We start from the raw sequence: 26281 nt of genomic DNA, 5'->3' as shown, positions 1-26281 counted from the left end.
ACAGACAGATTTAATTTTTTTAATAAGTAAGAGGAGAATGTCTGTAATTCGTCTTTTTAATTTCACTATCGGGAAAATAAGACATAGGAGAGAAAAAAAAATATTAAAAAAATAAAGTATATTATTAAAAAAATATATAACCAAGGTTATGAAAAATAAAATATAACCAAATGTTGTTTGATTAAATCTAGATAATGCAATAAAAATATGTTTATTTGAAGATTTTAATGAATAACCTAGTTTAGTATTTTACTAGATTACCCTTATTAATGAATAACCTAGTTTAGTTACAAACTAACTATACATAATAATAATAATAATAATAATAATAATAATAATATTATTATTATTATTATTATTATTTAAACTCTATTATATTTTTCTATATTTTCATGTTTTTTTAAAATTTTTAATTTTGTAGGGTTTTTAATATTTTTTATTTTAAAATTTTTTTAATATTTTTTAATAATGAATAACCTAATTTAATATTTTACTAGATTACCCTTATTAATGAATAACCTAGTTTAGTTACGAACCAACTATATATAATAATAATAATAATAATAATAATAATAATAATATTATTATTATTATTATTATTATTATTTAAACTCTATTATATTTTACTATATTTTCATGTTTTTTTTAATTTTTAATTTTTAATTTTTTAGGGTTTTTAATATTTTTTTATTTTAAAATTTTTTAATGTTTTTTAACATTTTTTTATTATTTTTTTACTTTTTAAAATTTTTTACATTTTGTCTAATTTTTTAATATTTTTTGTATTTTTTAATGGTTTTTCTATTTTTTAAAAGTTTTTTTACCATTTTTTTTTACGATTTTTAAAATTATTTTATTTTATTTTTTATATTTTTCATTTTTTTCTTTACAATTTTTTTTTATCCGAGGATATTTTAGTAAAAAAATTGGATAACCCTGGAATAAAAAAAAACTTCAGTTTTATGAGGTTTTTCGATTCCTGGTTGTATGTCTCTTTTGTCGGACATGAAACATTACTCGGGAATCATCGATTACCTAAATCAAACAGAGTTTTTGTTGATAACCTTGGATGGATAACTAAGGTTATCAAGTATAACCTCCAATCAAACACATCCTAAAAGTTATTAACAAATCATGAAAAATGTGGTATAAACCAAATTGATTAAAATAGAAATTTAACAAATAAATAGAGTTTTTTTTACAGTAATTATCTTTTTTTTTTTTTTTTTTTTTTTTTTTGTTGTTGTGAATTAATTATCTTTTTAAAATTTATCTCTTTGTTTTCTTACGTCACTCGTCTCAGGCATTCTTCCTCCGCTGCTGCTTTTATTCTCTAGAAAACGCCTCCGCTTCTCCGTCTTCCTCGCATTCTTCCTCGCAATCTCCGGGCGGCGCCGCCGGACGCGCATTGTGAACCACTCCGAGTTCAGGCGCGTAATTGCCAAACATTTTGATCTTTTTGGCCACCTCTCCGCGGCGAGCGTGGCTTCTTGTTGAAGGAGGTTTCCTTTGGCGGCCAAGGTTGATGTTTGCTGCGTGAGCGGTGGCTTAAAGTGGGGAAAGATCGCATTTTGCCTTTTTTTTAAAAAAAAAAAATTAATTCTGGAAGGTATGCAACTTTGGAGGATTAGCTGTCTAGATCCTGATTTCTGAACCTGAGATGGAAACTTAGGGCTTCTTCAAAGGTCTATTAGATGTTTCTTGGTTGGTGATTCCTTGTGCCAAGCTGCATTTAGTGAAAATCGGAGATTGCTTGTGTGTCTGTTATCTGGATTACTGGGGTTTGGCACCAGAGGCGGTTTGCTGTTGCTCTTGGGGCCGTGGCGGCACAATCTGGATTCATCGATTGCGCCTTCCTGAGAGGGCGATGGGATCTGAGTGGAGAGGAGAGAGGCATCACGGCCTGAAACCTCATGCTGAGGCGAAGGCGGAGAGGTTAAAGAGCAGATCCAAGTTCAAGGTGTGGATGATCCGGACGACGACTACGGTGCTGCTCTGGACGTGCCTCCTCCAGCTCACGGCGCTGGGGCAGACGTGGGCGCCGAGTGTCTGGAGTGGCTGGTCATCTTGCCCACCCCCCGCTGATGTACCAATCCATGGGAAACAGTCCACCTCTATCTTCATTAACAAGACCGTTCTTCCACCCAAGAGTGAGTATTCTTTCAACTTTTATGGATTTTTAGACCCCCTTTTTTTTTTTTGCTTGAATTTTAATTACTTGGGTTCTTTTATCACTGTAGTTGAATATGCTGGAGGAAACATAGTTCCTTTGAGTTTTCTTTGCTAAGATACTATTTGAGACCATGCAGTTGCAGTTAGAACTATCTTATTTGAGTTTGCTCTTAGCTGTTTGCGCAATGCATGACCTTTCAATTACTCAGGTTGCTTGATCATTGTTAATAATTTGGTGTCTTACTTTTGTCACTAATTGGCCCATATAAGGCACTGATGTGGTATCTATTTCCATTTTCTACTTTAAGTTGATTCATCAATAAGTGTAATACCGATTCCTGGTCGCTTGATAGGATTTATTGTTCATGTTTAAATCCTTTTTGAGGTATAATCTTCCTTGTGAATCAAATAGATTGGGAGGACACCCTTGTGATTAATTGACCTCAATGAAATTTGGCTAATTCGTGCTGCATTTTCAGTGTCATTGTTATTTAGTTGATGTTCATCTAGCGTATCAACATCATCGTCCTAGATATGACAAAACTAAATAGCTTCCTGGTTGTTCAATTTTCTTGCTGCTATATGATCAAGATTCTTCTGTATAGGCTTTGAAACATCTGCCCCAATTCCAATTTAAATCTGTGCTACTTGATTGAGACTTTGTCTTATTCGCTAACCTGAGTTTTGATATGAAAAATTTATTGTGTTTTACTTTTAGGGATCTACAGGAACAATGGGTATATGATGGTCTCATGTAATGGTGGGCTCAACCAGATGCGAGCAGCTGTAAGGATTTTATCAAACTTAAAGTATCTTTGGGTCTTTGGCACGAGCAGTTCCTTCTTCCTTTTGTGTTGATTTAATACTTATGGAACATTTGTCTCTCGTTTCCAGATCTGCGATATGGTTGCTATTGCAAGATATTTGAATGTGACACTTATAGTACCAGAGTTGGATAAAACATCATTTTGGTCTGACCCCAGGTGTGCACGCACCTCTAATCTAAATGCTTAAAGCTCGGTTTCTAAAACATCTTTTTTCACTCATTTGACCTTACATCCAACTTTGCATGATGTTTTAAAGCTAAAGGTCATTGCTCACTTGGCAGTGAATTCCAAGATATATTTGACATCGATCATTTTATCACATCTCTGAGGGATGAGGTCCGGATATTAAAAGAACTACCGCCTAGACTAAAATGGAGAGCTGAGAAGGGAATGATGTACACTATGCCACCTGTTAGCTGGTCTGACATATCGTATTACAAAAATCAGGTCAGTATGCTTTTCGAATCATGAAAAAAATAGAGGAATGTGTTAACAGTCATCTTTACCTTGTAACCAGATTCTGTTCTTGATAAAGAAGCATAAGATTGTGCATTTCAACAGAACAGATACACGGCTTGCCAACAATGGGTTACCTTTAGAGATTCAAAAGTTGCGTTGTCGTGTGAATTTTGCTGCATTGAGATTTACTTCTCAGATTGAGGAGTTGGGTAGAAGGGTAATCAGAATTCTGCAACAGAATGGCCCTTTTTTGGTTCTGCATTTACGATATGAGATGGACATGTTGGCTTTCTCTGGATGTACTCATGGTTGCACTGATGAAGAGGCAGAAGAGCTGACGAGAATGAGGTACAAGTTTTTTTTTTTTTGGGCAAGTCTGTGCACTTCTCCAATGCCCCTTTTTTAGGTTTTATTATCCATTTGGTGCAGATATGCATATCCATGGTGGAAAGAGAAAGTTATCAATTCTGAACTCAAAAGGAAGGATGGTCTCTGCCCTCTAACACCAGAAGAGACTGCTCTGGTTTTAAGAGCCCTCGATGTAGATCGTCATACCCAAGTATACATTGCTGCAGGAGAAATATATGGTGGTGAACGGAGAATGAGAGCTCTTTCTAATGTTTTTCCGAATTTGGTGAGCATATATGTTCATATTTATTTATAGTCGTGTTCTTACTTTGATTTTCTAAATTCAAATAATTGAATAGGTAAGGAAGGAAACTTTACTCGAGCCATCAGATCTTCAACATTTCCAGAACCATTCTTCGCAAATGGCAGCATTAGATTACATGGTTTCTTTAGCCAGTGATACTTTTGTTCCTACATATGATGGAAATATGGCTAAAGTTGTTGAAGGTCATCGCAGGTACCGCGTTTGATATCGAAAATTTACTGAATTTCTTTATTTTTCCTAAAGAATGAATGAGAACTCACCCCTTGAGTTTACAGAAGGAGAAGTCCTTGTTCTTGTTATTCAAACCAAAGTTTGTTTTGCCTAAGAGAGATCTCTCTGTTTACAATTTGCAGACACTTAGGCTTCAAGAAGACCATCACGATAGATCGAAAGGTCTTAATGGAACTGATCGATCAGTATGCTAATGAAACTCTAGGGTGGGAAGACTTCTCTTCATCAGTTAAGGCAACTCATGCTAATCGCATGGGAAGACCTACCAGAAGAGTGATGATACCTGACAGACCTAAGGAAGAGGACTACTTCTACTCCAATCCCCAAGAATGTCTCCAAGAATCCTTGTGAGTCTCGGTAGTTCTGATTTTCGCGGCAGTAAATTCGAACCTACATTGAAAATGCTCCATGGAGATGATCCAACAAGAAGATCAGACAGACCAAGGGCTTGCTGCATAAGTTGATGCATTGTGAATTGATTCATTCAGTTGGTCGATCCACGTATTTATATTAGATCTCTTCAGTTCGTCACAATAAGTCTCGTTCATGTATAGAAAAAAAAAGGGCGAGAATTTCTGAAGTATCTGTTCAGTAATTTATGAAAAAAATTTCATTTTATTCCCTAATTTAACGTAATTAAACTCATTATATTCTCTTAATATCTATTTTTTATCTTTGAAAAGATAGAATTTGACCGGTTCTATAAAATTTTCATTTACCATTAAAATAAATCAGCACAACCTTCTTTAGATTAACCAAAATTCATCTGTTAATACACAAAATTAAAACTTAATCTTTAAATACTTAAAAAAAAAAACTCTATCGTTACACCATTCTACCATAACTGGATCTTGTGGACTGCAAAGTACAATTCAGAGAATGGATCACTTCATTCATAGATAAGATCTCATAGACCCCACCTATTATACCTATTATACAGGTAAAATCCATGAGATCTCATCTATTAACAACCTTTGATCTAAAAACGGATCAAAGATTGGACCAACCTGTTATACAGGTAAGATCCATGAGATCTCATCTATTAACAACCTTTGATCTAAGAACGGATCAAAGATTGCGGTCCAGAAGATCCCAACTGCATTCTACCGGGTTACTTTTGTCCACATCAATTGAGAGGAAAGAGGAATTTGCAAATGATTAATTGTGAGAATAAATTAATAAAATGGCTTTTCCCTCTTTCTTTCCTTTGAAAAACTGTGGGAAATGTTTCAATCTATCCTACAACATGAGAATAATTTTATTTCACTTGTTTCTTCATAGCTCTTCCCAATCATCCAACATTTATTCTGCCATGAGGAAAACAAACATAATCAAACCAATCCAGAAAGGTTTAGGCATCTTTTTCAATTCTCAAGCTGGAAACAAAAGTTATTTGAAGGATGAAAAACACAAACAAAAATAAATAAATAAATAAGCATTTGGATGATAGTTAATTGTTATACCACAATTACATGCTATGACAATAACATCTATTCTAATAAAAAATAGCACACTCATTTGAGGAAAGTACATGCTAAGAATAAGAAAATATAGGAAATCAATGAGGTCAGGAGTTCAAGTGTCCATGTTGGCTGAAGAAGAACTGATGGAATCACAGGAACCACAATGGAACCAACTGTCCAGCCAATCACCAGAGCTGCAAATCTGTAGAAGACAGGAAACTAATGAATGATCGACAATAAGAATTTCACAACAGTATTCGAAGCATTAAAAATCCCACTTACCCAGTTATCGAAGCTCTCACCACACTCTTCATCTTCTCATTTAGGAAATAGATGCAAGACAAAAGTGAGAGTGCAACCTGTGGAACAGGAAACCAACAGCATTTTCTTAGTAAGATCTGCATCTAGCATGTGTAGAATAATAACCATGTCTCGTAAAATAAACTGGAGTTGCATCGGAAATGATTTCAACAGTGAATCAGGAGTTGTAACACTTAGATTAAGAAGATATCAGGCTTGCATTAAAGGGTACTTAAAATGTGTTGAACAAATCAAAGTTGTTAGCAGGTTAAAGAATTCCACTACTAAAATTGAAGCAAAAGCAGCAATAAGCCAAGTGGAAAGTATCAGACAGAACATCAACGTACTTGAAATGCTGGTCCAGTCTCGACTGAATTCATTATGCTCCATGCACCCATGAAAGTGAAGAGGAACAGTCTTCGAAGGATCACATCAGTTGCAGGTACTTCAACATAGTCAAGTAATCTTTTTATCCATGGGGGTGATTCTTCTACTTGCTTTTTTAACCTGCTTTTCAGATTGATCTTTGACTTCTTACGCTTCCAAAAACTAGCCATAAGTATCCTCTCATAAGCAGCCTCAATAGACTCAACACTGCCCTCATGACCAGCATATTGATTTGCTAGGAAATTTCGAGCCTCTAGGATTTCTTCTTCTGAAGCATCGCGCGTTACACCAAGGCGTTGATAAGGATCCCAGACTTTCATTCGAGGAAATTTCGGAATGCTTCCTGCAGGAAACAAATATGGTTCAAGTGTGCATAAGGAAATTGCAATCCAAAATGATGATCAGTTCAGTCTATGCAATATTTATGGCAATTGCAAGAAGGTATCTAGTTTAGATATTTTGTAAAATACTGCACATTTGAGTAGAAATGCAAGTCAGAAGTTTATAAAATCTGTCTTGAAACACCTAGTGATCATACTTGTGCATATATAAATCTTAAAAATTCGATCTACAAAGTAAGCATTTTTAAGAAAGAGTTTGAAGGTCTGAACAGAAGATCCTATTGTTAGAATTGAATGGAGGGTTTCTAACCTGGAAGATTCGATAGTTCACACTCGAATGCCTCGAGAAATGGTATCATGGGCTTCATATTAAATATCAAGATCAAATTATGAAAAGCATAAACTCAAAAGCTCAATACATTATGTGGCATAGTTTTTACACTTGCTGGCTTTATCTACCTGCATATGCTCTGGATGACAGCCTCAAAGAAACTAGTAATCTGAGATGATAGCCTACTCGCACTAAAGGATCGCCCATAATTTGGAAAGTCAAAAAAAGAATTTGTCCTAAATTATCTTCAATATGAAAACATTGCTGTGACCTGTAATTGATAATTTGTGCAAAATTGACACTCGAATTCCTATAATATACAAGTTTCATGCCAATGCTAATTTGTGCAAAATGGACACTTGAATTCTTATAATATACATGTTTCATGCCAATGTTTACATATTTACCAAGTGCATTCTTTTTTATTTGGAATGAAAAAACATGCCCTCTATAATTTATCCACTTTACCAAGTTGCTAAATAGCTTAAAAAACAAAGCTTAAGGGAACAAAATGCCTACCAATATTTGTCTGAAAACTTTTCTCACAGAGTTTGGCACCTTTTAAGCGGCATCGACAAAAATGAATTGTTTGCTTCATGGCAAAAAAATGAGTTATTTACGTGGGGTCCTGTTTCATTAAATGGATAAGTCGCCAAGCAGATCATAAACAAGGGACAAATCAATGAATGGATCAATCATCTCTAGTTTCATTCAACAAATAAAGTATGGAGAAGGATTTTGAAGGAATAAATTTGAACATCATCCTTCATAACATCCATCCAAATAGACAAACTGATTAAAACCTTGTTGACTATAGAAAATTATCCATCCTCTCTCTACTATCGTCGATCCCTACTCTTCCATACCTTCATTTTTAATGTGAAAAAGATAAATGTGCCTAAAGTACAAAGATAATCATCCATTTCAGGCAAAAGAAAGAGGAATTTTATAGTAAACTTATGACGGGAAATTTAAAGATTGATCTTTTTTCTCTCCAGAAATTACATAACAAAGTAAAATTAAAACTAGGCTTACGCAAATCATAGCCGCCGCCATCGACTCCGCCGAGAGCGGCATCCATCGAACACCTAGCGACTCCTTGAGCATTCACGCAAGTCCCCATCCGCACCTCCCGCTCCTTCCTGCGAAAAACAGCAAATAAATCGGCATCTCCTCGAGAACCGGCATCCGCCAAGCAAATAAGAACGAGAGAGTCACCGCGCAGGGAGGCGACCGTGATTCCTCGGCCGAATTGAGAAGCGAGAGAAGCAGCTCGGCGCCTTGGAGAGCAAAAGCGACTCCATCGCGTCCCTTCCTCCGCCGCCGCCCTCGCAGGACGAAAAGCAGAAGGGATGGGCAACGAGATGAGGAACTCGGCAGCCATGGTCAAAATAAGCCGGATAACGCCACGCCATCCGGCCCGGTTCGGCTTACCAATTCTCGCTTCGAGCAAGACTTTCGAGTTTTTCTTTTTCCAAAATTCGAATTTTATAATAATAATAAATAAATGATCCGCCTATTTTTATTTGAAAATAAACTAACGTCATAATTTAGCATCTCGACAAATTATAAAAATAATAAAAAATAAAAATAAAAATAAAATGTAATGAGTTAGCGAGGCTCCTTGACTTGCACGGCGTTGTTTATTTATATTTATTGGTAAGAAAAATATCGACTAAATTTGACCAAATCTGATTATTTGGACGTGAGCTTTAAAATTGTATAGATATGACAATTTTAAAAAATATTTTTAAATATGTATTATTTCAATATCATTAGCCATTTAGCCTAATAATCCACTCAATTCTAACTCATGTCGACAACCCATCTTGACATCGGTTTACTCGAATCGACAATCCATCCCCTTCACCATTCGATCCATCCCAATTCCCAACTGATCAAGCCGGACCATTCCATCGAAATCGATGTATCATAGAGAATGAAGCCAAAAGTAATTGTTCGAGATGATTTAGAGACTCAATATGATTTAAACACCATCCCAAATGCATTTAAATATTTGTCTAAGTTTATCACAACAAATCACAAACTAGAGATCTCAAACTGAACTCCCAACTCCAAATGAACAGAATTTTCCACAAGCAGATGACATTGATGTTGTTTTATGTTACAACATAAAAGGTTCGGGGGCAAATTAATATACCCGAGTTTTGAAGAAGCTTTAGCACAACGTTACGCCTTTCGGTAGCAATAAGACAACAAACTGAAACAGCACGAATTCACAGTTCTTCGATAGACTAAAAACAGCAGCAGCAGATTACAACAATATAAACACCAGTCGGCGGTAGACATGGATTTGAAAGTGGTCATATGAGCTGAGGCTGTCCTTCAGAAGCCACTTCTGCGGTGTCCTTAGGCTTCGATGAAGTATAAGGGCCTTTGCTCACCACCCTGAGCAAGCGTTAGAAAGATATCAAAAATCTCACATGGTCTTGAAATACTTCAAAAATGGAGGAAAAAATTTACAACTTTTTTAGAATTGGAATGATGACTTATCAATTCATAGCAATCACGATCTTGAAGCATGTGTAGTTGTTTTCCTCAAGTCTTAAATCATCCAGACCAATAGTGTGCAAATGGAATCAAATTATCTCCAAGACACGATGAGATTTGTTTGTTCTGTGTATTGCACAACCAAGGAACAGTCTAGACCAATTCAAAAACAAGATCACTGGAATTGGCCCACCAGAATTTGCAAATCTGGTATCTTGAGGCAAAAGGTGGTTGTCACCGGAGAATAAGAAGAGACTACTGATGGAAAATGAGTTAGAAATTTCAACATAAAATCCTAAACTCTATTCAATTCTTAAAAAATAGACATAATGATGAGAATTTCGGAAGCGTCCCAGAATCCATGTTTTACAGTCGAATTAAGGGAATGATCTTCAATTTGCAAATTTCTGAATCTCCAAAGAGTTTTGCCGATGGGATACAAATAATCGTCTCTCTGCAAATTGGGACCATAACCCTTATTTATAGCAGCCTAAGTTTGCTTACTTCTAATTTAATCCCTCAATAAATCACAAATTGCACATGGTATCCACATTATTATATTCATAACAATTAAGCCCTTAAGCCAATCATTAATTCTAAATTTAACCACATTGATTTATGACTTATTTAGATGATGACATTAGACATTTACAATTACAATTATGCCCCCAAAATTCTAATAACTACTTGCACTGATGAGTTCTGTTAAATTTGTTTTGCTTGGACTAATCTACTACTTATACATATACTAATTTAATATCACTTTGTTTGGTTTTCTTGGGTTACACAACACCCATCCTAATCTATCTTGAGCCATTGGGTTGCTTGGGCACGATGTGAATCACACTAGTTCAAAACCAACAAAGATTCACCAATACCTATTGTTTTGATGGTCCCATACTAGACCATTGGCAAAACGAGATATAAGCAGATTGACCATCCTATGTAGCAACTGATATGGAAGGAATCTTATTGTGTTGCGATAAATTAAATACACACTTTAATACGACAATGTGAAGTGTAGTGCACACGAATAAAATTTCATATTGTGCTTCATAAGTAAACAAAATAATTTGAATATAAAACAACTACAAAATTATTTTTCAAAATGTTTTCTCTAAATCATGCATAATCTCTTCAAGATATCTTCAAATGCAAAGCCTAAGAAAGGAGTTAAACATCTAAAAGGATAAGAGATATAGAATCGACATTAGAGGTATTGTTGCATCAACCGTCATTGTTCCAAAAATAGACAAGTAAATTAGGCAAACATCAAGAAGGAAGAAAATAAGACCTAAAAAAGTTAAAAATCAAAATTTTAACTAATAGTTAAGATCAGAATTTTCACTGAGTTATATTTCTTTAACTAACAGTCACAATTAAGGGACTAAACTGGCAGGAGTCTACTGATACATTATCCACTAATAATTATTACCAACTTTGCTCAGAGAGAATATTTGATTAGTCCATAAACCAAACCTATATTTCAAAATATATAAAAAATTGTCAAAGCAGTATAAAAAATGAAGTACATATGAAAAATACCTTAACTAGAAAAAGTTGGAAACCAGCCTTAGAGCACTTCAAACAATTCATCTTAAATCAATGAGAGAGTGATTCCATATTTATTGAACTAAATTTGTCTAATTCTTCATGATAAACTTTTATGTAAAAGTAATGAGCAAAACAAAATGAAGGAAAGCAAGATAAAACTGTCATTTTGTATAGTGCATGAAAGGAACAAGAAGAAAAGAAATGGTTTTCCAAAATTTCCTGTCTTCATTTGAAGAGGAAACAGTCTATTTTATCCTTTACCTGTCACGACGCTTCTCCAAGAAGCGCTGAAGTGAGTGCCTCCTGGCAATAGGGAGCTCTAAAAAAGAATGAAAGGAATTGATAAACAAATGTTTAATTTAAATCATATAAAAAAAAATGTCTTTGACTAAGGAAGAAGAAGCCGACCATCTTGCAGCTTGCTGAGCGAACTGCTCGAATTAAAAGTAAGCTGAGGTTGTTTCACTAGAACACCTTCTGCTGAAGCTGAAGAGCTGAGAAATGACAGACTTCTTGTGAGCACTGGTGCAGCCGGTGATGGTGCAGCTGTAATAACAGCACCAGGGCCAACTACGGCTGGGGCCTTTGTGCAAGCAGACGCAGAAGCAGCTTTATTGGCAGAAGCCCTTGAGGCCACTGCTGTGGCTGCAGCAATGAGCATGATAGCTTGTGCCTGTTACAAAATCCAACTGCACAATTAGATCAAGGCAATCTGATGCAAAGTGCAGCGGTGCAAAACTCTTGTCTACATATAAATACAGCAAAAAGGCTTACTTTTTCTGGAGAGACAGCGTCATATACATTGACGGATCCACCATAAAACATGATGAACTGCGAGGCTGCTGGTGGTTTTTGCTTTGGCACCATCATCGGAAAGTTCCTAAAGAATCATTCAACTAAATATTTGAGTAAACATCATCACCGCACAAGCACTAAACAAGACTAATTTACTGACTACACCGCATAAAATTGTGGGATCCAGCAAATTAACAAGTCAAATCCTCATTAATTCGATCGTACTTTATCCCAAAGGAAATCTGGATCATACAAATTCCACAAAGAAGCAGGAATAACCTAATTTTCCGAACAAATTCCACAAAGCGGCAGTCATAACCTAATTTCCCCAAGTTCTCCAAAATTATGAACTTGACCACAAAAATAGTTATTTTCTCTAAATTCGAGTAAAAAAAAAACACACAAAACTCAATCATCTTCTAAATCCAAGCATTCAATACCTGACGCAAGTCTCGGCAGCGGAGCCATTGAGGGCGAAATCTGGAGCACCATCCTCCAAATTCTTCATGGATCCGACCTCGGACCGATCGCTCGAGATCACCTTGCTCTGCGCCTCGAAGAGATCCATCGATGCGCTCGCTACTCGCTAGCCGCTCGTTTTGCCTTGTCCGAGAAGAGGTAAACGGCGAGGAGGAAGAGGCTCACGTTTCAGCACACTACTTTATTGATCTATTCTCTTTTGGAGCACGCGGGAATGAAAAGCGATTCCGGGTACGGTTATCGGACTAACAAAAACCCGATCCGATAATGTTACTGATTCTGGTTAACAAATGGGTAAAGTTACGAGATGATGCGTGATTTGATAAGCAAGTTTTTTTCAATGAAGCAAAACATGAAAAATTCCGTTGCCGGGACTCGAACCCGGGTCTCTCGGGTGAGAGCCGAGTATCCTAACCAACTAGACTACAACGGATTGCTATATAGGGTAAAGTTACAAGATGATGTGTGATATCGTAAGCAAGTTTTTTTTAATGAAGCAAAATCATAAAAAATTCCTTTGCCGGGACTCGAACCCGGGTCTCTCGGGTGAGAGCCGACTATCCTAACCAACTAGACTACAACGGATTGTTAATAATGGGAAAGTTACGAGATGATGTGTGATTTAATAAGCAAGTTTTTTTTAATGAAGCAAAATCATAAAAACTTCCGTTGCCGGGACTCGAACCCGGGTCTCTCGGGTGAGAGCCGAGTATCCTAACCAACTAGACTACAACGGATTGTTATAGTTGGTCAAGTTATACTTTTCTTAGTGCATAAAGAAAAATAACAAAATATAATCTTTGAATTCATTTTGACAATAATGAAAACTTAGGGAGGTATTTTAAAAATGCTAGTATTTTTAAAAGCACCCCTTTTGTTCATAATAAAACCATGGGAAGGCAAAAGAATAATTCGCTAAATGTTCGTCACGCAGCTGCGAAAAAACCATGTGAAGTATTTTGCTAATAATAAAACTATGAGAAGTATTTTGTAAAAAGATGCTAAGTTTTGGGCCATTTTGAAAATTTCCGTTTCAAGAGAACTATTGTGATATATACCTGTCCACCATTACCCGAGAAATCGAAGTTAAAGCAAGAAGGCTCGGGGGAGGGACGGGAAGGGAAATGGCGGAGCGAGGCCAAATCGATCAAGCGTCTCCGGCGGGCAAGGTGGAAGCTGATGTATTATTGAATGAGCCGAGGTCGTTCAGGATGGATCGGAGGTCGCCGGAGGCGGCCGCGCTCAGAGACGTCGTCTCCCGCAAGCTCCTAGACTTCCTTGGCGCTTACTCCGACGACGTCCTCACGGTACAAGATTCTATAATTTCTCTTAGATATTGTATATACTGTACGTCTGGCAATGGCCTTGCTTTATTATGGAAATTTCCCGGGTAGGGTTTTGTTTTGAGTTGGGGAGTTTTCCCTTGGTCGGTCGAGTTCTGGGAGAGATCGCAATTGGGATCTTGGGGAATTCGTTCTGAATTATGCTTACCAGTTAAAAATAGCGATTGTTGCTTTATTTTAATGACTAAATATGGGCAAGCGCGAAGAGAGGCCAAGGATCATCTTAACGCCTGTCCTGTGGGAAACAAACTTTGATTTTGACTATTTCATGATTACGGAGCAACAAATAGGATACTTGATACGTTTGGGTTAATGCTGAGCAGTTAGGAAATGCTCAATCAAACTGGTTGAATTCTTGGATTTCTTTCAAGTAGAGTATACCGCATAAGCTCCTATTTACATCATAATTTTCAAGCAAGCTCTAGAAGATATCATGGTTGGGTTGCGACGGGATTTGTTCTGGACTATTCTCTTCATATAATATCGGGCCTCATACTTCCTTATAGATCAAATAATCATAGAGTTACTGCCTTTGATGCATAAGTACTCCTTTTCTTCAGTATTTCAAAATTTCTTCTTGGAGCTTCATCATCATCAATCTGACTTTTGTTTTTGAGTTATGATGCGGTGGATAGATAGAATCTGTGTCGTATTTCATTATTGTGCATTGAATAATGGAAATTCTAGTCAAAGGTGGGTAAATAGTAGCACAACAAATAAATAGTTGCAGATGAAAGAAAGGTTTGTGTGTGTGGGTGGTTTGAAACAAGCTTATTGAGACATGAAGATGATAATGAGGTTAGAAACAATGGTAACTGGGAAATATCAGCATATATTATTAAATTTCTTTTCCATTCTTCTCTTCACGTAGCATAGTGGTTCACTGATTGCTTCCCTCTTCCCTTCTCCAATTATATCTGACTTTGTCCGAAAGTCGAAGAGACGGATGCTGGGGACGTGACGCTCTTACTAACCTCCGGTGGACGTCGCTCCCGCCTACAACACAAGCAGCGTCAGTGCCGAGCCAGGGAAGGGGTCCCCGACGATGACCCTCTAACGCTCAAGTAAGCAAAAACAAGCAAGAACTGTAGCGTAATAGTAGAAATTGCGAGAAAAGCATACCTCCGCCGATGCTTGGACCCCCCTTTATATAGAGCCCCAGAAGCGCTTGTGCATGCTTCCCAAGGAGAGCACGCATTTCAAAGCTTTCCCTGAAAAGACATGTCAGTAAAGTGTCCCTGACACAGTACCTTAACGGGCCGAGCATATCTCTGAAGTGACAGTAGAAGCTTCGACCGTACGATCCTCTGTCTGACCATGCCGCCTGTCAGCGGTACTAGCTCCCAAAAGGATGTCGAAGGATACCCCGCTGCGTCTGTTGCTTGGCCGAGCGGAATGGCCACTCGACCGGAATTCTGCTATCCTTACGCTATCTGCTGTCCCATCGAGCGGGATAACCGGTCGGCTAAAAGTCCGCTGCTCAAGTGTCGCTCGTTGCCAGGCCGAGCAGGATGGCCGCTCGGCCGGAAGCCCACTGTCCATATGCTCGATTGATGGGCCGAGCGCGATAGCCGTTCGGTGGATAGTTCACCGTCTGCGTTCTCAGCTGATGTCGAGTCTGCTGCTAGGCCAAGCGGAGGAGCCGCTCGGCTCGGCTTCTGCGCGTCCCTTGAGCGTTGGTTTGATTACTCCGTGTCGGAGACAGTGGGTCGGTGCTTAACCCGTGGTCGGAATATGCCTCGCCCGACCGGCCAACACCGTCCACTCATTGACCCTCTTGACTTTGACCTCTATCGTGGCAACAGGGTGGGGCCTTCCCCCCTAATCACCACATCAATATCGATGCTATTGCCTATTGGTAATCAGAGTCAACAGTTCGACTGATAATTTTCTAAGCATTTACTGTCCATTATCCAATTTATTTTAGTAAAATGAAGCAAATAGTAATTTGTACAAACTCAATTCAACTGTCTTGCTTTATACTGACACAGATATAAAGATAATATGAACAATTCATAAAGATTACAAGTTTAAAAGGAATTATTAAAAGAATTAGCAAGGAATGAATAAGGAAAATTACACGGTCAATCAAAATATAGGTTAATTAACAGAATTTGGAACATGCATGATCAATCTTGAGAACGAACATCAGTTCCAACTTGATTCTTAGTAAACAAGTATGGGAGAGAGAGTCTTCATTGTTTGCTTGACTCCCTTCTTGAATTAATCTTATTGCTTGTTCAACTACATTGTGGCTTGTGATCCACCACTTGCTTTACCTAGAACCCTACACATCTCTCTAGTTTGTTGTTGATAGAGAGAAGTTATTGTTGATTGAGAGAAAGGACAATAATATCTCTCAACCAAGAGGATCACAAAATCCTATATCCTCTAAAATTGTTTTGAATGTAATTAATGCCCAACTAGACTCTATAAAATGAATTAAACACTAATCAAGTTCTATTAAACACCATATTGGTAATCCAATATTATTCAGTAATTTATATTAATAAAATATGATTTTATTAATTAGCATAATCTCTTTTAGTATTTGTTAATTATATATTAATATATATTGCTTTATTATGTATTGGCAATGTAACATCTTTATTAACTACTGACAATGTAAATGTATTTATTCTCCAGTTATTTTACAATGCAATTTAATCAAGTAATAATTGGATATTATTTGTCTGATAATTATGATTTAAAAAGCCTATGTAGACGACACACGGTTGAATGACTAGATAACAAATGTGCAGTGTTTAGGCATATATGAGGGTTTATATGTGGTTCATTTCTTTAAGAAAAACCTAACATTCATTATACTGACAATATTGTATGACATCAAATATAAAATGAGTTTGCATCTACTTTTAGTGCATTAAATTGTTCAATCTAAGCATTGAACATAAATAAAATTGAAGTCTATAATTTAATGGTTAAATTAATCATTCAAACTAATTCATAATTTCATACATGAATCTAAAAAATACATGATACAAAACACGTAATATGTAACAATTCATACTAATTAACTTAATCATCCATATACTAAAAACTTTCCTAAGCTATAAATATTCTTGTTTTTTTTCTCTATTTGGTAAACCTGGCTTAACCTAATGCATTTTGTTTAACTTGAGTATGACTTGGACTTTAACAAGCTAGCAATCTTTTTTTCCTGAATGATCCATATGTAGCTATTAGCAGATGTCGTGCTGTCCCCACACTGTGTAAACTTATGCATTCACATAAGTGGCTTAGGAGGAAGCTTTTTTAACCAATGCTAATAATAGCAGTTTCATACTTGTCAATACATTATACAATATTTTAGTAATCTAATGTTTTAGAATTATATAATTTATATTCATATTATTTGTTAAATCTGGTATTTAGTGAAACATAATATATATCACTCTGAAGTATCTTTTATTATCTCAGACATCAAATTTTATTTTGTTTTCTCCTGTTTTGTAAACAAAATATTTTTTCTGATGAGTTCTGATTTCACCAATCCTACTGATCTGATTTGATCAGTACCTAAATTTTTGATTGTCCGATTCTGCTACTCATACTGAATTTGGCAATCATGTTAAGATTCATCTCCTACTCTGGCCAAACAATGAATCTAGATGTTCAGAAATGCAATTCCGATGCTTATAACTCTTAATATGATTGGTCATTCAGGTGGCGTTTGGTTTTCTCCTAGGAATCGGAATGAGAATGAGTATCATAATATTATGAAATGGGGGAATGGGTATGAGCTTGGGTATCATTCTTAAAAATAATGTTTGGTTAGTTGAATATTTTCAATCAGAATGAACCTATATTTCCTTTTTTACCCTTAGAGGAAAATAAGAGAAAAAATTAGATGGAAGAGAAAGTTGAATGTGAGAGAAACATATGATGAGAGAGAAAGTGTGATGAGAGAGAAAGTATGATGAGAGAGAAAGTGTGATAGGAAAAAAATGAAAAGAGGGAAAGTGTGATGAGAGAAAATGAGGAGAGAGAGCATGAGAGGAGAGATTGAGAAGAGAAAAAGTATGAAGAGAGAGGAAGTATGTTGAGAGAGAAAGAGTGATAGGAAAAAATGAAGAGAGAGAGTGAGATGAGAGAAAATGAGAGATTGAGGAGAGAAAGTATGATGAGAAAATATGATGAGAGAGAAAGTGTGATGGGAAAATGAAGAGAGAAAGTGTGATGAGAGAAAATGAGGAGAGAGAATGTGATGGAAGAGAATGAAGAGAGAGGAAGTGTGGTGAGAGAAAATATGGAGAGAGAGTATGGTAAGAGAGATTGAAGAGAGAGAAAGTATGATGAAAAAATAAGGAGAGAATGATGAGAGAGAAAATAATTAAAGAGTGTATGATGAGAGAGAATACAGAAAGAAAATGGTAGAGAATCTATGATGAGAGAGAATGAAGAGAGAGAAAGTGTGATGAGAGGAAATATGGAGAGAGAGTATGGTAATAGAGATTGAGGAGAGATAAAATATGATGAGAGAGAAAGTATGATGAAAAAATGAGGAGAGAACGAGGAGAGAAAATAATGAGAGAGTGTGTGATGAGAGAGAATATAGAAAGCAAATGGTGAGAATGTGTGATGAGAGAGAATGAGGAGAGAGAAAGTATGTTGAAAGAGAAAATGTGATGATAGAATGAGGAAAAAGAAAGTATGATGAGAGAGAACAAGGAGAGAGAGTGAAATGAAAGAAAAATTGAACAAATATACTAAGGGTATTTTCGTCCAAAATTAATTCTTATTCCCATTCCATCAAAACCCAAGGGAGGGGGTGGGTTTCATCCATATTCAAATTTTTGGATTTCATTCCAAAATCTTGATTCCATTCCTATCAACCAAACATAAGGTTTGGAAATGAATCCATTCCCTCATTCCCAAACTTCTAAACCAAACGCCCCCTCAGTCTCATTCGAATTGTAGTTGCTCTTCTCTAGGGTAGTCGTTAGTATATCAGTATGCTGGATTGTGGGAACTAATTGAATGTCACTCACAGCTGTAATTTCAATCGCAATCTAAATTTAAAATTGTAACTTTTATTTTGTCAAGTATGTGAAAGTGAAACTATAATGATTATTTGATTCATCATTATCAAGCCATGTTTGCCAGTAGTATTTAGGTTTGGCTACATGGATTTAAAGTTGTAACATTTATTTGTCAATTTGGTGAAACTATAATGATTATTTGATTCATCATTATCAAGCCATGTTTGTCCTGAGTATTTAGGTTTCGCTACATGGATTGCTTCACTCTGCAAGGCTCTTTTATTAATAATATCCAGATGATTAGATCTCTTAGATCACATTTAATAACCATCCATATTGTTTATTGTAATTGTTGTAATTGATTTCCTAAGTGTTGTAGTGTGGTGGGTTGGAATAAGGTTTTATTTGCCTATCCAGGAATACATTATTGTTCTTGTTTGCAATGGGAAACATCAAAATCAAGCCCGAGATGAACTGGAGGCATTTCTTGGCAATGAAAGTGAAAACTTTGTAACATGGTATTTTATTTTTTTGATAAACAAATCTATCGATGTTTTATGCAGGTATTGCTTATTCATCTATGATTTTGTGCAGGCTTTGGAATTATCTATCACTTCAAACTAATGTTTCAAATACACCTGTTCACTGTTTAGATGAAACAGCAAAGGTAATCTCCATAACTTGTCATGGAATAACTATTGCAATTTGGGTTATAGCTATTGGTGAAGAAACATGGACATTCGAGCTACTTGTTTCGGTGGTAAACACATGGGGCGAGCTATGCTTAACTGGGGTATATTATATGTGGATAGGCAATGCCACATAGCAATAATGGTTCAGTGTACCATGTAAATTAAACTTGTTTTAGGAAAATCTAAATCTCACATGTAACATCAAAATGTCATGCTGGACAAACAAGTTTTATTGTTTGAAATGTGGAATCTCTCTTCTCTATATTCCATCTATTAGAGACTTAAGCTTGTTAGCATTTGATGGTCAAGTAGATGAATTACTAATTGATTAAAATGGAAAAACTGATTTCTAGCAGCAAATGTATTATAAATTCTGTAGATTACTATGGGTGGAAGACGACCCACTCTAGCTCTTGCTTACTTCCTTTGCTTGCTTGTGCCCAAGGGGTCTGATGGGCCTTTACATAAGCAGGGGAGGAAGGTTTAGTGAAGAAACTTTTGTTGCATATTTACAGAAAATTCTAGAAGCATTTGAGTCCTAAGATGAAGACTTATAGAAAGCTAGAAGTTGGAAGAGTTTGGTGATGGCAACATTTATTAGTGCTGATTTTTTAGTTTGCATAAAGCTTAAAGCAATGAAACAACTTGGCATAAGGCTTTTTCCATGGGCTGTTTTGTCTAGGTGCCCAGTCCACCCAGAGGTGCTAGTTAGGTGATAGGTCCATAATGGCACTGTCTGGAGTGTTAGGCTACTCTTTCCCTTTCTCTTTTTTTTTTCAACTTTAATTCATCATACAACTTGACAATAATTAATTAGGTATTGTTGGTATTCTTTATTTCAGTCTAAGGGTGGTTTTTCTGATCCATCAAATGATAAAGAAAGCTTGAGCCATGCAAACAACATTGATGATGTAGAGAGACCTAAAGGTTGGCGTCCTAGTGAAATTGCTTCTATCAAAGTGCATGCTGATAGGCCACAAGAACAAACACATGCAATTAATAACTTCAGCTGTCTGGACGATATTAATCAAACTCAAAATGGATTCACAATGTTTGTGGATGCTAGCCTGATATCCTCTACTAAATTTTTTTCTGGGGGTGAGCATTGCCTAGAAAGACAGAATCAGCACTGGAAGGTTGATTGGCTATGCCTCCTTAGTTCTCACATTACTTTCTAAAAGGGCCTCCCCTATCTAACTTCATCATTCGTATGGTGGAGCAGATAACCAAAAATAGCTCAAGTGCATCGCCTTCTCAACCTTTGCATATGCCAAAGACAGAAACAGTCATGAGGAATTCACAACCAATTGGTAGAGACAAGTCTTTTTTCCTTTTCCTTTTCCTTTTTTCCTTTTAAAATACTTTTTCCTTCATTTTTTTTCTTGAAGAAGCTAAGACAACTCTCACTTCTCTGCTTTGATAAACAATTTTTAGTAAAAAAAATGTGTGTGCAAACTATTTGTCCATGTATATGTATCTTATACAATGTTCTTCTATCTTTTGTTCATGCAGAAGATATTAAACATGAGTTTCTTTCCTATAGAAATACTGTTCCAAGTGAGCCTTCTGCAAATGATGTGGCTGCCATAGAGGCACAGATCACAAGGCCTCGTGGTAATGTTTGGGATAGGCTAGGCAAGCAATGCAAAGAAAATGAGTCCTTATTAAGAGGTGAAAGACACTATATCACTACAACAGAAAAACTAAACCTTCATACTGAGGAAAGTCAAGACTCAAAGCTAGTTGTAGTCGAGCCATATGCAACTTATAGTGGCAATAAGACTGAAAATAGTGCTGTGTTTGATAAAGGTCATAAAAGGAGGCTTGCCGCTAACAGTTCTCAAAGACAAGATGTGCAGGAGTACAATAAACATTACGCATTTGAACCGGTGGATAAATCAAGAAAGATAAGACAAGGTGATATTACTTCTGGTAATATGTATGCCTCATTTGCAGGCAGTGAGGAAAGCCTTCTGCAAACTAAAGAGGCATTACAAGAGGTAAAAGGCTCTGTTTCCATTAAATGTCAATATTTTCCCATTCTTAGTGATCGTTGTGTGAAAAATAATACCGTGAAGGAGCCAACATGTACTTCAGCATCATCTTTAAATGAGAAGAACAAACAGTCTGATAAAGTAATTCAATCTGCATCAAAGAAGAATACCTCAGAAACAACTATGGCACAGAATTCAGTTCCATATAGTTTAACATCAGATAAACCTGAACCCCTGAAGTTTACAAATAGAAACAGTGAATCCAGGCCCATCCACAATGTAAGTAATCAACCATGTAATGTGAAATTTACGATAGATTTTAAATTACTGATTTTTTTAAAAAATTTTCTGATGCAGGAAATAACTGATGTAAAATTAAAACTGCAGCAAGTGGAAAAGGATATGCAAAAGCTCCGGGCAAAACAAGCAGATTTGAATAACTCGAAATCCAAGTTACCAGCAGGTCATTAATGCACTATGAAATGTCTTTCATTAAAACCTTGAAATAACATGTGTTGTTTGTTTTTTGGATACGGTAAGCCGTAGGTACTTGCAATTATTAGCTCACACTTTATATTGCAGTAGGCTAGTCATTATTCTCATCAATGTTTCTCTGTATGTTATGTGGATTTACTGGCAAGCTTTGGTGCTAGTCAAATGGAAGTCTTAGTATCAGTAGTGATTTTGTTTAGGTATTGATACATCATCATCAGAGTATGTTTTGCTCTGTGAATGCATGTTGCACCTCATTACATCCGTACTGCTGTTGTCATACTTGTCTGTGGTTGTATGAACGCATGGATAGATCTGTGATAAAACTCAACAAGCATAGTCCAAGTGAACATTTTAAATATTCTTATTGATATTTTACATAATTTACTGACTTTCCTGTTCATTATTTCTTGGTTGTAATCGCACTTCAATGTTATGTGAGGGCATACTGTATGTTCTTGACTTTTTTTTGAAATTGTTTTTGCCTTTTCAAATTTAAAATCTCGCTCTAAAATGACAACATTTATGCATGTGGCAATATTTGGTGCCGAATGATTTTAATTCTGATTTGTTATTGCAGCAGTCATATTTTCTCTTGCTAAATGTCCTTACTTTTACATGTTTATTCTAACGTTTTAAATTTTGTACATGATTTGTTTTGGTGGATTGCTTTTACTCAAAATAACTTATTAGATTACCATGGGGCACTACTTTCTCTTTAGTTATCATCATTCTTTGAACTATATAGCAAAAGGAATCTTTGGCTAATTCAGCTGATGGTATCTCCTTGGCAGGCTTAGCATGATAATATGATGTCTATTAAGCTCTTGGCATCTGTCATTCTTAGTCTTAGAGGCATCCGTCACTCTTAGAATCTAACATTGAGAATGAGTTCCTTGTTTTGCAGGTCAGCACCATAACACAAAGGAAGATTTCGAGCCAAGAACTGTTGTTGTCTCTAATGTAAGTCAGCAAAACATTTAGAAAGTAGCCTTTTTATATTTCTTCTCTAATTGCTTAGTTTCAATTCGGTAAATAGCCAAATATCTTGTCAATCATTAACGTGAAATTCTGTTGCACAAATCACATTGGATTCTTCAGCATGTCTGATTCAGATGGACTTGGGTTTCTGTTCTCAGCTAGTGTAGCATCAAATTTGAGAAATTGATGGATGTAGAGGATTTAATTCCCCAATTTATTAATCATGCTTCCTTTCTGTTCTTTTTAATAAAAGAACTTAAGGGTTTTGTGGATGGTAAATCTGTTTGTAAAATTCCAGTGTAATCACTTTCCAAGACCATTGACTTTAGTGTACATCATTGACCATGAAGATGATCAGGCTAGAACAACAACAACAACAACAAGAACTAGTATGTTCAAAATAATTTACACAAATTGTTAGTGGTCATTAAGCTCAATACTACAATGAAAATCAATTGCGTATTCAAATTATTTTAGATTGGTTACACTGACCTTATTTTGTGATCGATCTTTTTATGTAAGGTTCAGCACTAGGAATATTCAAGTCAGTTTAAACTAGTCTTTTTATAACAAGTACGATCAAGCTAGTTTTCTTTATCTTCTTCTTTACACCTTCAATTATACTTCATTCAACTTGCTTAAATGTGAAATATATATGTCCGTAACATGTTGATTTTTCTCATTTTATCTTTTGATTGCTTGTAGATAGATTTTTTTTTTCTTTTTTAATTTGTCATTTAGCTTTTTGATAAGCCATATTGGCAGTAGCCATGGTTGTATGATGATAAGGCTGAGTTGCAATTTGTATGTTGGTATGAAGCTCTTGAATAAAAGCACAAGGTTCATGGGAAAAATGCATGTCTTCAGGTATCTGATGCTTCTGATGCAGGTACATTTTGCAGCATCAAGGGAAGCACTATTCTCTCATTTTACAAAGTGTGGTGCTATTGTTAAAGTTACCTTACTAACTGATGCGTTAACTAACCATCCAAAAGGGTAAAACCTTTGCATCTTTTGATTCCTGTTCTAAAAAGATCTACATCTTCTATCAATCAATTTGAATATGCTGAAGTGAACAATGACCCTTGTTTTTCTAATCCAGAGAAGCACATATTGTCTTTGCCAACAAAGAGTCAATTGACAAGGCAATATCATTAACTGGAACCTCATTCTTCTCTCGGATACTGACGGTATGTTGAAACTACATTTACACTAATGCATACAATTAAATCAGATATTTCATGGCATTTCCTAAGTTTTCTTCTGAAAATTGAAAACTATTGTTGACCTTTGTGATTCTTTCTGGCACATAAAAACTATAAATGCCATGCTATAAACCTTGAACTATGGGCTTCTTTATTACACTTGTGGCATGATTGCCCACGTGGAGAAGTGTATTATAAGTTGGTACATAATGGGATGGCAATGGACCATTTTGTCTATGACTCCGTTCTTGGATTGGGTAGACCAATTTAAGATGGAATGTTTCTTCCATCTATTCAATAGCTTAAATGATGAAATGAAGCTTTCTATCTCTACCAATTACAATATTTCTTGTAAATTTTGAAGTCTGAAATTAAGCTATATAAAATGGACAGGTTGTCCAGGCCGAACTAGACAAGCAAGATGACTAAGTTGAGTAAATCAAATGGACCTAGAGATTTGGGAATTATGTGGACCCGCGTGTGATAGGCAGATCAAATAAGCTAGGCAAGATGGACAAATTAGATAGGCTAAACAAGCGAGATGTAACATAGGTAGTCAGGCAAGGCAGTTCAAGCAAGCTAGGTTGTGCAATATGGGTGTGTTGGACCATGGATCAGTCATGTGGGCTGTATTGTCCTAGCAATACAATGGTTTGAGCAGACTGGGTGGATTAGGTGAGCCAAATGGGCAACCTCTACCAAGCTAGTAGGCCGAGCAAATTGGGAAATTTGTTCCAGATGAGCCAAGTCAGCTCAGCAAGCAATTGACCTAGGATTATTAGCCCAGGTGGCACAGATTGACTAAGTTGTAATAGAATAAATCATTCCACTTGTCATTCTATCCATCATTGCAACTTATGCTACTTGGGAATGAATACTGAATATTAGTGTGGATCCAAGTGCCAGACATGACTATTTCTTGATTTTTTTTTAACACACGATTAATAGGGACATTAAGTGTTTGCTCAGTGTTAAAGTGGCAGTCCATGAGATGAGTATGGAGGCAAGTAGGTGAACAATCCAAGTATCGTAAATGCAACACAGCATGGAGGATCATTCACTTATTATTTTATTTGTTTTCTGTTCTCATTTTCATTTTCATTTCCATTTCCATTACCATTTCCATTTCACTCTTTCATTCTCTTCCACCAATTAAAATCTATGAATAAATTGCATCACTATCATTTTTGGCAAAATATATCGGTAATATGCTAAAAAAATATTATATTTTTGTTATTTTCGTCCTATATTTTTAAGTAGTACATGGGTTATTCCACTGAATTAAATCTTATAACACTGGCAACAATCAAGGGAACAACTGTGGATCTCTTTGTTAATGGCTGTCCATGTACTCTGATCAGGTATCGCGGAAAACAGAAATGGCTTCAGGGTCAGTACCAACCCAGCCTGCTATGAAGGCTCCACAATCATGCTATCCTTTGTCACAGAAGGGTACCTTTCAAAGACATAATACACATTCGCACTTCCAATGGAAACGGGAGTGATCAAGCTCGCCTTTGCAAAAAAAATTTAAAATTAAAATTTTCAATTTGCTGGTGAGTAATGAGTAACTCTATGTGATCCTCGGTGAGGCATTTCATCTATAGATCAAGATTCAGGCGCCACACTAGAGCAGAGAATTTTAGGCGAAGAGAATACCCTAAGGACCATTAAGAGAGCCCAGTTTAAGCCAAGTAGTGGAAGGTGTTATAGCAGTAAGCTGTTTATGTAATTGTGAGTGTGCAGTAGGTTTGCTGAAGTCAGAATTCAATTGCTACATCGATACAGTTTTGCACTATTATTCTCACAATTTAAGACTGGAAACATTGCTCTTATTTTCCGTCCTTTATTGAGCTATATGAACACAGAATTTTAGTCTTTCACAACAATAGATGAATCATATGACAATGTGAATTGTTAGAGGTGTCAATAAAAGCCTGGCATGGACACCGCATATCCTTTATGTTTGTTATATTAACGTGGTATGTTTTCATACGGAAATAGGCTAATTTCTCATGGAGTCAAATTATCATCAGTACAAGTCAAG

At 36.1% G+C, this 26281-nt stretch overlaps 4 protein-coding genes and 3 non-coding genes across 9 annotated transcripts; 2 read left to right on the top strand and 5 right to left on the bottom strand.

Moving 5' to 3' along the window:
• Positions 1 to 1302: 1302 nt before the first annotated feature.
• Positions 1303 to 4980, top strand: LOC122008873 (rhamnogalacturonan I rhamnosyltransferase 1-like). The gene is made up of 8 exons (XM_042564767.1): positions 1303 to 2150; positions 2891 to 2958; positions 3067 to 3155; positions 3281 to 3446; positions 3517 to 3806; positions 3888 to 4092; positions 4166 to 4323; positions 4485 to 4980. The coding sequence occupies exons 1-8, from the start codon at positions 1868 to 1870 to the stop codon at positions 4711 to 4713; spliced, it is 1488 nt and encodes a 495-aa protein (XP_042420701.1). The 5' UTR covers positions 1303 to 1867; the 3' UTR covers positions 4714 to 4980.
• Positions 4981 to 5690: 710 nt separating this feature from the next.
• On the bottom strand, positions 5691 to 8620 carry LOC122008872 (protein CHAPERONE-LIKE PROTEIN OF POR1, chloroplastic-like). The gene is made up of 5 exons (XM_042564766.1): positions 8403 to 8620; positions 8220 to 8326; positions 6473 to 6855; positions 6108 to 6184; positions 5691 to 6027 (listed from the first exon to the last, which is right to left on the bottom strand). Exons 1-5 carry the CDS (start codon positions 8597 to 8599, stop codon positions 5877 to 5879), a joined length of 915 nt encoding a protein of 304 aa, XP_042420700.1. The 5' UTR covers positions 8600 to 8620; the 3' UTR covers positions 5691 to 5876.
• Positions 8621 to 9264: 644 nt separating this feature from the next.
• On the bottom strand, positions 9265 to 12709 carry LOC122008871 (protein TIFY 3-like). 2 transcript variants are annotated; one of them, XM_042564764.1, is made up of 5 exons: positions 12485 to 12709; positions 12024 to 12129; positions 11658 to 11922; positions 11511 to 11568; positions 9265 to 9950 (listed from the first exon to the last, which is right to left on the bottom strand). In XM_042564764.1, the coding sequence occupies exons 1-5, from the start codon at positions 12610 to 12612 to the stop codon at positions 9785 to 9787; spliced, it is 723 nt and encodes a 240-aa protein (XP_042420698.1). In that variant the 5' UTR covers positions 12613 to 12709; the 3' UTR covers positions 9265 to 9784. The 2 variants fall into 2 exon arrangements, with proteins under 2 accessions (XP_042420698.1, XP_042420699.1); XM_042564765.1 differs by having other exon boundaries at positions 9265 to 9593; positions 12485 to 12705.
• A 175-nt stretch (positions 12710 to 12884) lies between these two features.
• On the bottom strand, positions 12885 to 12957 carry TRNAE-CUC. The gene has a single exon. It is a non-coding gene; the product is annotated as a tRNA-Glu (tRNA).
• Positions 12958 to 13036: 79 nt separating this feature from the next.
• On the bottom strand, positions 13037 to 13109 carry TRNAE-CUC. The gene has a single exon. It is a non-coding gene; the product is annotated as a tRNA-Glu (tRNA).
• Positions 13110 to 13188: 79 nt separating this feature from the next.
• Positions 13189 to 13261, bottom strand: TRNAE-CUC. Its single transcript has one exon. It is a non-coding gene; the product is annotated as a tRNA-Glu (tRNA).
• Positions 13262 to 13612: 351 nt separating this feature from the next.
• On the top strand, positions 13613 to 26069 carry LOC122008869. Of its 2 annotated transcripts, XM_042564763.1 has the most exons (12): positions 13613 to 13831; positions 19288 to 19388; positions 19465 to 19537; positions 20405 to 20698; positions 20785 to 20872; positions 21075 to 21562; positions 21641 to 21835; positions 21914 to 22019; positions 22956 to 23011; positions 23919 to 24025; positions 24132 to 24219; positions 25596 to 26069. In XM_042564763.1, exons 1-12 carry the CDS (start codon positions 13649 to 13651, stop codon positions 25737 to 25739), a joined length of 1923 nt encoding a protein of 640 aa, XP_042420697.1. In that variant the 5' UTR covers positions 13613 to 13648; the 3' UTR covers positions 25740 to 26069. The 2 variants fall into 2 exon arrangements, with proteins under 2 accessions (XP_042420697.1, XP_042420696.1); XM_042564762.1 differs by having other exon boundaries at positions 21075 to 21835.
• Positions 26070 to 26281: the final 212 nt, after the last annotated feature.

Source organism: Zingiber officinale, chromosome 8A, assembly GCF_018446385.1.
Source record: "Zingiber officinale cultivar Zhangliang chromosome 8A, Zo_v1.1, whole genome shotgun sequence".
Lineage (NCBI taxonomy): Eukaryota > Viridiplantae > Streptophyta > Magnoliopsida > Zingiberales > Zingiberaceae > Zingiber > Zingiber officinale.
This window is presented reverse-complemented; position numbering and strand designations above follow the sequence as displayed.